This window comes from Suillus clintonianus, assembly GCF_016758775.1.
Source record: "Suillus clintonianus strain FC179 chromosome Unknown DEU56scaffold_76, whole genome shotgun sequence".
Taxonomy (NCBI): domain Eukaryota; kingdom Fungi; phylum Basidiomycota; class Agaricomycetes; order Boletales; family Suillaceae; genus Suillus; species Suillus clintonianus.
Genome location: NW_024539300.1, coordinates 165136 through 178443, shown reverse-complemented (window position 1 = coordinate 178443; position 13308 = coordinate 165136). Strand labels below are relative to the sequence as shown.

The 13308-nt window shown below is 47.4% G+C and overlaps 4 protein-coding genes across 4 annotated transcripts; 1 reads left to right on the top strand and 3 right to left on the bottom strand.

Annotated features, from left to right (window-relative positions):
• Window positions 1-140: 140 nt before the first annotated feature.
• DEU56DRAFT_915962 (uncharacterized protein) lies at window positions 141-793 on the bottom strand (the record flags this gene model as incomplete). The annotated part of the gene is made up of 3 exons (XM_041357806.1): window positions 141-159; window positions 215-442; window positions 507-793. 3 exons carry the CDS (start codon window positions 791-793, stop codon window positions 141-143), a joined length of 534 nt encoding a protein of 177 aa, XP_041205152.1.
• A 34-nt stretch (window positions 794-827) lies between these two features.
• DEU56DRAFT_915961 (uncharacterized protein) lies at window positions 828-2343 on the bottom strand (the record flags this gene model as incomplete). The annotated part of the gene is made up of 7 exons (XM_041357805.1): window positions 828-1229; window positions 1277-1284; window positions 1339-1445; window positions 1496-1623; window positions 1757-1949; window positions 2000-2050; window positions 2111-2343. 7 exons carry the CDS (start codon window positions 2341-2343, stop codon window positions 828-830), a joined length of 1122 nt encoding a protein of 373 aa, XP_041205151.1.
• A 2507-nt stretch (window positions 2344-4850) lies between these two features.
• On the top strand, window positions 4851-8084 carry DEU56DRAFT_742714 (uncharacterized protein; the record flags this gene model as incomplete). Its single annotated transcript, XM_041348955.1, has 10 exons — window positions 4851-5051; window positions 5103-5471; window positions 5536-5729; window positions 5785-5950; window positions 6004-6152; window positions 6201-6598; window positions 6655-6840; window positions 6889-7027; window positions 7075-7745; window positions 7795-8084. 10 exons carry the CDS (start codon window positions 4851-4853, stop codon window positions 8082-8084), a joined length of 2763 nt encoding a protein of 920 aa, XP_041205150.1.
• A 390-nt stretch (window positions 8085-8474) lies between these two features.
• DEU56DRAFT_915959 (uncharacterized protein) lies at window positions 8475-11912 on the bottom strand (the record flags this gene model as incomplete). The annotated part of the gene is made up of 10 exons (XM_041357804.1): window positions 8475-8508; window positions 8562-8756; window positions 8807-9907; window positions 9959-10038; window positions 10098-10114; window positions 10518-10884; window positions 10936-11060; window positions 11101-11503; window positions 11569-11679; window positions 11739-11912. 10 exons carry the CDS (start codon window positions 11910-11912, stop codon window positions 8475-8477), a joined length of 2607 nt encoding a protein of 868 aa, XP_041205149.1.
• Window positions 11913-13308: the final 1396 nt, after the last annotated feature.

The window sequence follows — 13308 nt, the reverse complement described above, 5'->3', positions numbered from 1 at the left end:
ACGCTTAGTCTTGTCTGCCTTGAAAATCTGCTTTCATCTCACAAAAACGCGAAGTCTCAACAAGAAATATGCTCATATTCTCAATATGTCAACAACACAAGACACGTAAAACATCGACAGAACACAAAATGTAGGTAGTATCACATAGCCTTTCTCCTCCTAGAATTGAGTTAGTGTTCGCGCTTGCAAATAATAAACACTCAAAATCACAAACCTCTTTTGAGAACAGCCACCTATGCTATCAGCCTGTGCCAAACGTGTCATCTGCTGGCGTATGCACTTTGTCTTCCTAACAGCAGGAACAACTACGTCATCGGCTTGCACAGCGGAGCCCGATGCACTACCAACATCAGAAGGGAGGAGCGCCAGCTGTTCTGAAACCTGGGCAACCTCAACAGTGGAGAGGATACTGGTGGTGCCAAAACCTGAGCTGTTCCAGCAGCTGTAACCACTGGAGGATCAGGCGGGTATGTAGAGGAACTGAAGTTATACTTTTCCGTTGATACCGGGAAGGGGGCAAAGACGGTAATGGGGTGGCAATAGCAGATGTACTGCGGAAGCGAAGGCGAGGGGGTGTCATGAGGCCAGACGTGGATGTACTGTACATCTGTTTCCTCCATGAGGTAATGGGAGTTTCCGGCATTGGACTGGATGATAAGGTAAGATCTGGCAATGAGTCTCCCATAGTGGACGCTGGGGTGGTTGCACGGATGATAAGGAGTGGGCAGGTAAAATGAAATTGAAGTTGGATGGGGGTGCTGGGTACACTGGTGTCATAGGGATCAAAAGCCATGGTGTCGGTGGTAAAGCCAGCGGGTATTTGATTGTCAAAGGTAAGGCCGGCGCTTGTGTCTCCCATAGTGGATGCCGGTGTATTTTCGCTGGATGACAAGGAGGGCAGGTAAAGCGAAATCGTAGTTAGATGCTGATGTGCTGGTAAAGCTGGCGTCATATGGATTGAGGGACATGGAGGTGTCAGTGCCAAAGTTGGTGGACATTTCATTGTCAAAGGTAAGGCCAAGGGGGTTGCTGAAAGGCAGAGGTCCCTGCATCTGAGACGAGTCGACACCTCGCAGGGTGTCCGAGAGTGTGAGGGGGGCATGCAGGGCAGTTCCATGTGATGCTGGAGTCACGGTCGATGACGCACCCTCCAGTGACCCAGATCCTTCACTGAGGGAGATGAAATCGCGGGTGGTAGACTGTTTGCAAGTGAAGTTGTGGGTGATAGACTGTTTGTGAGTGGGGCGACGACGTCCATGGCACGAGACTTTCTGACATGCTCGGCTATTGAATCCAATGAGTATGTGTGACCGACCATCAAACGGAAACGTTACTCACGAAACAGTGTTCCAACAAATTCCAAGTATGGATTGAGATGCTTCTCAATGAATTTTGGGGTGGCTTGCTTCCAATTGTGTCCATCTCCATTCACTCCTGTATGGTAACTAAGAAGTCTTGAGCATTCTGAAAATGAACGAGCGAATATGAGACGCACCTCATCGCATTTAGTTTGCCACCAAGATGAGGGTCAGGCCCAGCACCAATAACAGTCCATTCCCACCCTGTCATGTCCTTGATGACTTGCAAGAACTGCGCAATGGGAGCAGTACACTCCTGGAGAGGCTGGTAATAATGTATAAGCAATGGGAAATTGGTGTACGGGCAAAAGCCGAAACTTATTGCATACTGTTTATTGGTAGGTGCAGATTTTCATTTTGCACATTAAGTGTGACTTTGCTTTGTGCTCTTCTCGGACCTTCTCCTCACACAAAGCTTGGACTTCTGGCGGTGCGGCTTCGTATGCTTCGCGTGTAAGTTTTCGAATAGCTGTCAATTTTTCCTGTTTAGTAACGAGCTCGCCGGACTTAATGGTGTCTTGAACCCGCTCTTTTACTTCCTCCTTATAGGCAATGGTCGAAAAGATCCAGCAGGGGTATGAACCCGAGTTCCTTTGCTTTGTTGGTTAACGTTTTCTGGATTACTCTAGTCATGAGTTCACAGCGGAACGGCCACTTCGTTGGGACCTATAATTAAACCAGGTTCGTATTTGCTGTTTTGAGAATATCAGTATGTACATCATCGATGAGGGCATCATGAGGGCAGTGCTTACCTGTCTCCGCTTCTGAAGTGCTGCCCCAGAACTTTTTTCCTCGTCTGTACGGGGATCACTGGCAGGAGTATTTTAAACACTACATCCTCTTCAGGCCATCTTTTGAACCATTCAAGGTATATTGGATCCCAGTATTGGGAAACCTTGGCCTGTAGCTGCGCTAACAGAAACCCACTATAGTACGTCTCAAGGAACACCTTTTGTTCAGGTGTGGTCCAGACTGTTCCTGCCATCCTATCTGAGCTGAATTAATAATGATCACTCGATGAGACACAATTGTCACCGCTTGCCTTGGTGAGGTACATTTTTTGAATAGCAGCGTGATTTTAGGTTTTGTGCGGTCCTCGCAAGCCAAGCCTGAAAATTTAATGCTGACCACACATCTTCAACCAATCAGCAAGTGTATTCGCTGGATCGGAGTTGAAATCGCCTCGTAACTACTGCCGTCTGCTATTTTTTTACTCACACTCTACCCACCTCATTTGGAATGCAGAGCCCAAGGAACAACAATACGGCTTACCGTTTTCCACCCCCATTAACATTCACCATAAATGAGCTGGCTGCAGCATTGAAGTTGATTAGGGATCAAAGCCGTAAATTTTATTTTCAACCATTCATCTGACGGCTCATTAGACCTTCTGCTGCAGACCAGGGATATGATGATGGCGACCCCCCAGCGTTCACATTGCGTGAGCTGGGAGGAGCATTGACGTTAATTAGTGACCAAAATGGTATGTTCAATATTTCAATTGATCTGAATCTCGGCTCATCACACTCCTGATCAATAGCCATATTTGCTGCACACGATGGACATGATTCAGCGGAGCTGCCAAGTCCACTGACTGAATATGGAGCATGCGAGGCATGCATTTTCCGGGCACACCGCCGCCATTGCTATGCTTGTGGTATACCAATCACTTCGAGCCGCATTGCAACAGGCCTCTCCAAGGCGGACACATACCGGTACGTTTTCATAGTGCTACCCCGGAGTTTACTGATTAATATATTCACTATACAGTCACTGGCACCACACATTCCACCGCTATTGCATCTGCAACAGAAAGTGAAACTGCGGCAGGAGAGAGGGAGCAACTTTTGTGACGTAGTTGTAGTTGTGCGATGTTCGGACTGAGACATAGATTTCCAGCGCATGTTTTACATATATATATTGAGAGAATTGTGAATGTCAAGCTTGGGGAGATTATCGATTAACAGCCGTCCCAAAGTCGTGATCTTTTGTTTGCTCCTGAGGTTTTTACTTGTACAATATGATTTCATTGAAGTTCAGTTCTATTGGGTCGCAAGTCTATAACATAGTGATATCGGGAGATTTCTGATACAGTAGCTCATTTTACCTGTCCACAAGATATAAACCAGACTGTTGAAACTATTGTATTTGCAGCTGCAATGAGACTTATGTGCTACAATTTAATGTGTCCCGAAGTGGTGGCTGAGGCATTACATGAAATCTAACTCGAGTGCGGAAGCTTACCTACGCCTTTTCACACATTCCAGTTGACTGACGCCTTGCATGACTCGGAAACGCAAGTACAAACAACTGAGCAGTCCCATCAAGCTCGTTTAAAATCCAAGAAAAAACACTATGCCAGGCAAGTCTAGTAATGTGGTTCATTCTTTGCGCGTCCACTACTGAACTCACAATCAACAGGAATCGGCAGCAAGAACGTGTCAAATCCCGCACTCGCTGGCGTCGCCGGGGTGGAGCTTCAGATGTGAGTCAATCGTTTTTGGTTGATTTGTCAAATTTTAATACACACTGTTTGTAGGAGACACTCGAACTACTCAATCAGCTTGACGATATCTGGTTCAATTCTGGTTATGAACCAGGTTCCGATCTGTATCAACGATTGGAGTCTGAAGGATTGAATGCTGTCTGTGCTGCTGACCGTCAGGGATGGAATTCACTGAAGCCAGAATATGAGGATGACGTTCGCGAGGTATGCAAACTCTTGGAGAAAGCACATGGCTTATCCACGTCAGCTGGGAGCTTAGAGGGTCCTTATACCGAGCAACTACGAGTGGGGGTATGTTCGGTGACTCGCATCTTACAGTTTCGCATCCAGGCATGTGAGCAAATGATCCAGAAGATGGACTTATGTGTAGACTCATATTTTGAAGCTCTTCGCAAAGGGACACTTGATTGGCAATTAGCGCTTAGCATTGGCAAGTGATTACTGTAGTCTATGTATTTTGCATCTAGTGTTGAACATCACGTGATCACTGTGCGGTATGTTGTGTATCCTCATTGTTCAAACGTTCAATGCTGTAGTCCTCATGGGAAAAAGACGCCGCGAGCACGACAAGCTTACGCGTGACTGGTATGTTCTCAATGCAAAAAATCAGGCATCTCAGCAGCGAATGCAAAACACTACTCAGGCTGAGGATCCAGAAAACAGTCAAGTCTCAACTCACAAACATCAATCTTACACTTTGAAGGGACCGGCACAGGTCTCGACTCAGACAGAGTACTTTGGTGCTCCAAGAGGCTCTCACACGGCACCACCACCATCTGCTTTACATACTTCAGATACTTTTGCCTTTGATTTTGAGGCTCTTCTGGACTCTAACGAAGACAACGTCTACAATCAACACTTGGCTGAAACATCACTTGAAGTGAAAGTTTCACAGCGGAATCGACATTTAGGAGTGAGTGAAGATGATTTATCTTGGATACAATTACTGACGTGTTGTTTTGAAGGATAACCCATTGTTGACTTGGATGGATGATCGGGATCATTTTCTTTTAGAACTCCTCCGTCTGGAGGGTCGCGGTGATTTCTTACTTCAGGAAGCATGTCGAGGTTCTGCAGGTTGCATGAATGCCCCTGAATTTCGATGTGAGGATTGTCTTGGTACTGAGCTCTATTGCAAGGCGTGCACGGTAGAAAGGCATATAGAAAATCCAACCCACAGAATTGAGGTAGGTGGGAATCAGCAGTGCTCACTACTTCGCGCTGATTGACTTGCACAGTACTGGAACAGCCAACATTTCGAAGACACTAACCTGCGGGATCTTGGGCTGCAAGTTCAACTTGGACACCCTCCTGGTGAACATTGTTCTAACCCGTCATTGGTTCATAACGACTTCGTGGTTCTCGACATCAACGGAGTGCACAATATTCCACTCCACTTCTGCGAGTGTCAAACAGCTCAATCTCGTACGACGCAACTCCTTCGCATGCGTTGGTTCCCAGCAACTACACTGGATCCGAAGACTACCGCAACATTTCGACTACTCCACCACTTCCACATTCTTTCGTTCGAATCAAAGGCCTCCACTTTCGAGTATTGGCAAACGCTCGCACGCTTGACCAACAACACAGGCGTTAACCCACCAAAGGTAAGTTCTCAATTTGAATTGACTCGTTCATTCCTAATAACAGCTTGCAACGGCTCGCTCACAGGATCGCTATAATGCGCTCTTACGGATGGTAAAGGAATGGCGAAACCTCACCCTACTCAAACGTTCAGGACGGGGCCATGACCCTGGTGGGGTTGAGGCTACACAACATGGTGCATGCGCAGTGCTATGTCCTGCTTGCCCCCAACCGGGCAAAAATCTTCCCAATGGCTGGGAAGATACACCGTTTGAGGAAAGGTATGTCGTGTATTGGTCTAGTCCACATGGCGTGTTCGCTCACGGAATGATCTAGATGGAAATATTCGTTATTTCTGGCGATTGATGCTAATTTTCGACTGGCGCGCAAAAATGTATCATCCGACAAGACTGACCCTGGTCTTAACAAAGGCTGGGCATACTTCGTCGAAGAGAAGGCATTCAAGAAGTTTCTTCATGACACTGGCAAGCAGCCGCAAGAGGTGCGGCCATCTATCTTAGCCATATCATACTCGCTCACCCACTTGTCATACAGAAAAGTAGTTGCGCGAGCCATAACGCTGTAAACTTGGCCGAGACTAAAAACTCTCGCGGTTTGGCAGCAACGGGGGCTGGCACTGTCGATTGTTCACGCCACAACATGAAGCGTCCTTGCGGCGTTGGCGATCTCCAGAAGGGCGAGAGGTAGGCGAGAGCTTTACTAATCATTGCACCACTCAACGTGTACTATAGGTATATTAATATGGACTATTTATTTTTCTCTACCCTGCAATACTCGAAGGATGTAGTCACGCTCAACGTGTCCTACGATATCGCGTGTCAATGGAGCAAGAATATATGGGATCGTATGGCTACATACCCACATCAAATGCATGTTGAACGCAGTACCAAGGAATTCGTGTTCCTCGTTCCTAAGTTCCATCTTCCCGCGCACATCGCATTCTGCCAAGTCACGTACTCACACAACCTTATCAAAGGGATGGGACGCACTGATGGGGAGGCACCGGAACGCGGGTGGGCGAACATCAACCCTGTAGCAACAAGCACTCGCGAGATGGGCCCTGGCTCACGCCGCGACACCCTCGATGATCACTTCGGAGATTTTAACTGGAAGAAAGTGACCAATTTTCGTGAGTGGAACCTACATCATGTGATCGGAATCTCTTACTAACATTTTGGCGTCAAGACATCAGTCTATTCCGAAAGCTCGTGGCAGCCATACCTCAACGTGATCAGCACCTCATCGACTTCAATGATTTCAATGATACATTAATTGCAGAACGACCAGAGGAAGTCGCTCGGTGGAAGCTGGCTATTGAAGGCTGGGAAGCCGATAGATCACAGACGAATCCCTTCGAGGTTACAACTACAAGTGCGTTAGTTTTTTTATGTTGATCTTATGTTTCTCATTCTTTCGCAGCTATGTCTCTCGCAGCGGTACGACTGCGTCTCTCGCAGAAGGAAGCAGAAGACCTGGAACACGGCCTCAACTACTCACTGCATATGGAGGTATCGCCAAGCGTTCTCGTGTCATCGGGTATTGAAATAGAGGACCAGCAGTAAGTTTATATTTTCGTTCCTTGCATCTTTATCCAATTGTTTTTAGACGCCGGCTGGAAAGAGAGTATGCTGCCTTGGGACCTCACTCAACGGACCTTCAGCTTACAAAATTGCAAGAACGGAGCAATGCGCTACAACGCAAAATCGAGCAATGGTGCAAGGTCCAGGTATTATACATTCCTACGGTCGTCCGTGTTCGCGCATCCGATACAGCTAGTACCATAAGCTCACGGGAAGAAAAACCCTACGAGGTCAAACTGTGGTTGCCGTCCCAGCTCAAAAGGGCTTCAAACGAGTTTTGTGAGGAACGTCTGTGCAGATATGAATGGGAGCTGCGACAGGCACAAGCATATGATGCTCTCGATGACCTCCGTCGACACCTCCGACTGCGCAGCCACCTATACAAGTTCAAAGCCAATCAATTGCGTGGCCAACGGGCCAATACACGTGCAGCGGGAGTTCTCGCTAAGGTGGAGCTTAGCATCAAGACAGATGCAGAGCGGTACCGTCGGGCCTGGACTGCGCTAGTTATCCTTGGCGACATTTTGCACGAACAAAGCTGGAGAGATGAACTACTCAAGCTAGAACCTGAGCATGTTCGGGGAATGTCTGATGGCTATGTAGGCCAATCCGAAGGTAATCGAACTCTATCATGGATTTGGAAGGCACGCGGCGTCACTACTGGAGACAGGGAAGGAGAGACCGTTCTTGCTGATGGTAAGAAATCGTCTATTAGATTGATACGAGCTAAAATGCTATCACACAGCGCTACGTGTCGAGTGGTGTAAATCTCGGGCGCGCACACATCGTTGGATAGAAGAGGTAGAACTTCTCCAGGAGGAGATGCGGCGCGTGTGCACGTTCTTCGACTGGCATGCAGCGTGGTGGAGGGATCAGGCAAGCCGGAGGATCGGGTTGGAAGGTGCAGAGTTAGAAGGCCTTGAAGCATATGCGAAGCGCCAGGCGGCCCTTCGGATCACGATGCGGGACAACTGCCTAAGAAAATGGCGTGCAGTTCCTGCGGCGAGCTTACCCCCGGCAGTAGCGGTGCCCTGAATACAAGTAGGATAACATATCTATTCGCAAGGCTTCTTTTTCCGATGTGTGGGGTAGCGCTATATATAATCAGTGATTGCATCAGTCTCCAATTTTAGAAGGATGTATTAGTAGCACTATATATAATCTTTGATTGGCAAGTCTCCGAGATCGCGATCGTAGAAGGATGCAGCCAGGAACATGGAAAGAGAAGATCCGAGGGCATTATGCATTACGGAGAACACTACTATACATAGAGTCGAGGGGATTATGCATAATGTGAACTACTATACATACAGTCGAGGGGATTATGCATAATGTCTAAGACTACAGGTAACCATGCATAACGGCCCGTGTCTAATAAGCCATGATTATGCATAACACGGTCAAGTACAGGTGGATTTGTTTGCTTCAACCACCGATGCGCACAAAGGTTCCTGTCGAGCTGGTTAGAAATGTTCGAGTCGAGTCGGAATAAACGCTAGAGCTAGGACATACCTGCCGTTCTTCGTGTTACCTGGCCGCATCTTCTTTGCAATCATGGGTCCTGATGGTGCCACAGGCTTCGGCTCACTGGAGCCCGAGTTTGATGCAGGTATGGCAGGGGGGATGGTAGTAGGAGGATCTGAGACAGCCGTAGTAGAAACTGCCAGAGTCGTCATCGGAGTCGCGTTACTATTCATGAATGCTGCACTATACAAAACAATCATCAGACACGTAAACCCAGTAGTAAAAAAGCATACAGAGGATTCTTAATAATAATCCTCGCTGTGCGCTTTGCATCGGGAATGGCATTGGGAATGGTAGAGTCGGGAACGGTAGAGTCGGGAACGGTACCCGGTGCGGTAGACATGCATGCTGCAGGAGAGTCATTGTCGGATGTGTTCGTGAATATGAGAGTAGCTTTATTGGATGAGTTTGCGACTGTGGGAATGCCATCGTTGGATGCGTTTGTAAGTATAGAAATGTCCTTGGATACGTTCATGCTAATAGAAGTGTTGGAGCTGGAAGTGTTTGTGGTAGTGGATACGTTCATGCTAATGGAAGTGTTGGAGCTGGAAGTGTTCGTGGTAGTGGATGGGTCTGTGTCCGATGTGCTTGTGCTTGCAGGATATTCAGAGGGCGTGGATGCAGTGGTATCATGGGGGGATGAAGTTGATGTCTCGTAGTCTATCAAGTTGCCACTGATAGTGGGCGACAATATAATGCTGCCGTCGGAGTCGTCGGAGTCGCCAACCCTGAGCCTCTTCATGGCACGTTCACAGTCGTCATCGGAGATTTTCACTTTCAACGACTTGCGTTTCTTGCGCGACAAATTGTCCAATTTAGCCTCCGATTGAATCCCCTCAGAGTCAGTCAAGTATGACTGCTTCCAAGACGAATAACGTGCTGTAGCCAATGCGTTAATCTTCCAATAGTGTTCGCAGAATCCCACCTCGGGATGTGCCTTCACCATCTCTGCAATGAACTCATTCTTAACAGCAGAGCTCGCACCCCCCCAAGTGACAGGTGCAATGTGACGCGACTTGAAGCCATGCCAGATTGCCCGCATTGCCTGCCCAATGGCAGCAACATGATCTTCTGATAGTGGATGACCGTCCTTATCTTCGAGGAATGGAAATGCACCGCGGTCTGTAGACTGCGCATTCGCACTCTTGTCGTAGACCTTGAAGCTCTTGTGCGTCCAAAACCTGACATTGGGGTAGTCCGATTTATTGAGCTGAGGAGGGAGCGTTAATGTCATAGGCTGCAGAATGACAGGATGCTCGGTAGTGGTGCCAGGCTCTGATGGAGTTCCGACTTGAATCAGCCGAAGTGAGGCTACAAGTTTGTCATATGCATCTCTGAAAATTGTACATATTTGAGTAATTCACGGCGATGATAACCAAACTCACTGGTATGAATCTCGAGAGGCCAGCAGAACTGCATTCTCTGCACGAAGTGATACAATAGTTTCCTGCAAGGCTTGCATTTGCTGCATATATGCGTCATATTTCATGTCAATTGAGCACTAATTCCATCATATACACATACCTTTGACAATAAGACACCTTGAGACCAGTTGGAGTGAGAATCACGACTCTCCTGAGAATGACGATGGAAATTATTTGGATCGGGTACCAGTGGCAGAGAACAATGATCATTAAGAAGAGGTGATGTGGACGCAGTATAAGTATTATCATAAGCATTAGAAGGGAGGAATGAGCGTAGGGGGGGGGAAATTATACTCAGTCATTGTGGTGGTCATCGTGAGCAGTAGTGAGTAGACCTTCCACCAGATGCTCGAGTATTTCAGTCTCCGCTGGAAACTTCCGAATGGGAAGATTTCGTTCTAAGTCCTTTGAAAACATATGAATGGGAGCATACTAAGATGAGAATGAAGATGGTGAGATGACGGGAGGATGAGCGGGAGGATGAACATACTAGTACGGGACTTACATCAATCAATGTCACCGTTGTCGTCTTGTAATCCGCAGCGTGCAATGTCTAAACCTGTCTTCTCCACAAGGAAGAACCGCTCTTCTACTTGTCCGTTTGGAAGGGTGGGCTTGTGAGGTATCATACCAACAACTGACTGAATGGTGTTGACATCTATAACACGAAGACTTTCTTCACCTTCGTGAATGCAGGAAATGAGAGCGCCATAGGATAGAGCCAACAATTCTGGTTGGGGAAGTGAGTATAGCGTGATCAGGGCGACATTCACAAAGTGCCAGTTATTTTCATCTTCCTCGTTGTCGGAGTTGTGATCGTCGTTTTCCATGGCGAGTTGCGCAAAGTATAGTACTTCTGCAAAACGCTCTTGGCCGTGTAGGAGTACCTGACATTTATTGCGGTCAAAATCATACAAATGAGAAGAAAAAAATCAAACTTTGATGTTTCGAGCCATGCGAACATCTTCGGGTGACTTCTGGGTCTCTGTCCATGCAGACCTGGCAATCTGTCCATTAGGCAAGCGAAGGCGAGCCCAGCGGCGAAACTTGGGGGAGGGTCGACCTAGAAAGTCTGCGATAACGGCTGATTGAAGGCCATTGACATGCAAGTGCATCTAAGTCAAGGTCCGCAAGAGGGGATCGTTCGGGGTGTTCCTGTGGTTGGTCCCCATGAGGTGGAGGCTCTTGTCGCGGCGGCGGGGCCTCCTGAGGTGGAGCCTCCTGCGGCGGGGGATTGTTGTGAGGTAGGGGATTGTCTTGAGGTAGGGGATTGTCTTGAGGTAGGGGTAGGGGATTGTCTTGAGGTAGGGGATTGTCTTGAGGTAGGGGATTGTTGTGAGGTCGGGGATCGTCGTGAGGTAGGGGATTGTCTTGAGGTAAGGGTAGGGGATTGTCTTGAGGTAGGGGATTGTTGTGAGGTGGGGGATCGTGCAGGGGATTGTCTTGAGGTAGGGGATTGTCGTGAGGTGGGGGATCGTGCAGGGGAGAGCTGGGATGCTCATATGTCTACCACCAGATAGTGACAATAGATTTTACTAAGTCAATGAAGGAAAAAATTAGTATTTACATACCTGAGTATGCTGGCGTTTTGATGGCGAAGCATGTTCAGCACTGTCTAGCTCATTACTAGGCCGTTTGGAAGTGCCAGGCATATCATACTGCCCACTAGTAGATACAGTAACCTGAAAATTATCAGAGAGTCCTGCATTGGCAGCTCGAATGGCTATCCTCTCAGTGTCACTGGCAGCTTCGCGAAGGTGTCGGTACCATGTAGGCCGCGAAGGGAGAGCGGTTTTTGTGCTGGCGCAGTACTTGCTACATATGCACCACCAGGTAGTTTGATCTGGCATTGGCTGATTGCACACGCGAGGGAGAGAATTGCAAGGACATCAAACTCGCAAGCTCGCAAGGACATGAAAAGTGCGAAGATCTCATATTGTATTGCAGTGGTTTGGACATTCAATGTGTTGGAAAGTGCAAGGTTGCGTGTAAGCTAATGTAACGTGTACTGAAACTAAGATCTCGGTATATTTGGGTCTACGACAAAAATAGAAATAGTATTTTGGTTGTTTGTGGTACATCCCAGTAGGTCCTATTTTCACTGGGACTTATGTGTGATACGGACGGAGATTAATATTGAATGCTGAGCGAAGTGGCGAGGTTGCCCCCAACGCCAAGGATTTTCCAACAGGTCTGTTTCGATTGGAGTTGATCAACTCCGCAGCACAAGTGAGGCGGTCTACCATTATGTAAGGCAGTCTTATAAAATAGAAACAACTGATGCCTTGAGGACGGTGTCATTTAATGGTATAGTTGATTTCGAACGCATGCATTAATATTGATCTGTTAGTCAGATTCCATTTGAACCATCGGTTTCTTTTCAGATGAGCACGAAGTGTGATACTATGGGGGACCGTATTGGACAAAAACATACAACTTTGAAAATGTATTATGGTTTTGGCTAAGGATTCAACTTTACATCAATCACTATGAATCCCCGTGAACGAGGTCTTATCCTGAAGTGGCAATGTGGTAGACTAAGTCAAGACCAAAGCGCAACAAACAAATTCATCTTTACTTTTGACTACGAAGTCCCGTTTTAGCTTATTCACAAGCTCACCTTCTTGACTTTGCTTGGCAGCGACTGGCATTACACCATTGATCAACGTGAGTGAGTTCTCTTATGTGTTTTTATCTATGCAGCTGACATTCAGGCTAGCTAGTATACTATGAGATGAACCGGAGCAATGTTGACCACTCAGCAGAATCCATGTTTTCTGTGAAGACAGCCTCGAATTCCACTTCCTGAACCCACTCATGTACCCGTGTCTGCACCTGGCTATAGGTCATTGACAATTCTCGCAAGGACATGTTGATTGTTTTACGAGCCCGCACTGAATGTCATCTATTCAGATCTTCCAGGGCTCCAGCCATGAATTGAGCGCTTGCCAAGTCCTTGTGGGTCCTCTTTTCAGTTACCATTGTGTCATCTCCTCTCCGCAAGTCTTGACCTTGTCTCGCTTTTCAGGGGCGCTCAACCGCCACAGCTCTATTCAAAACGTCGTTCGAGACAATATGAAGGCCTTACGTACGCGTGAAGAATCCCTTCATGACCTTCAACGGTGCCGGTGGCGTACTGCAGCGTTCGTAGAGAGCATCAAGAAAAAGCTCACCCGGATGAATCAGACTAAGGCGTTCATGGACCATTTCATGCAAGGATATGCGAGATTTGGATGCAAAATTGCGCACGAACAGTCGACGATCGCGGCTTTTAAACGTAAATGCACAAAAAAACTGGCTGACACTTAAGT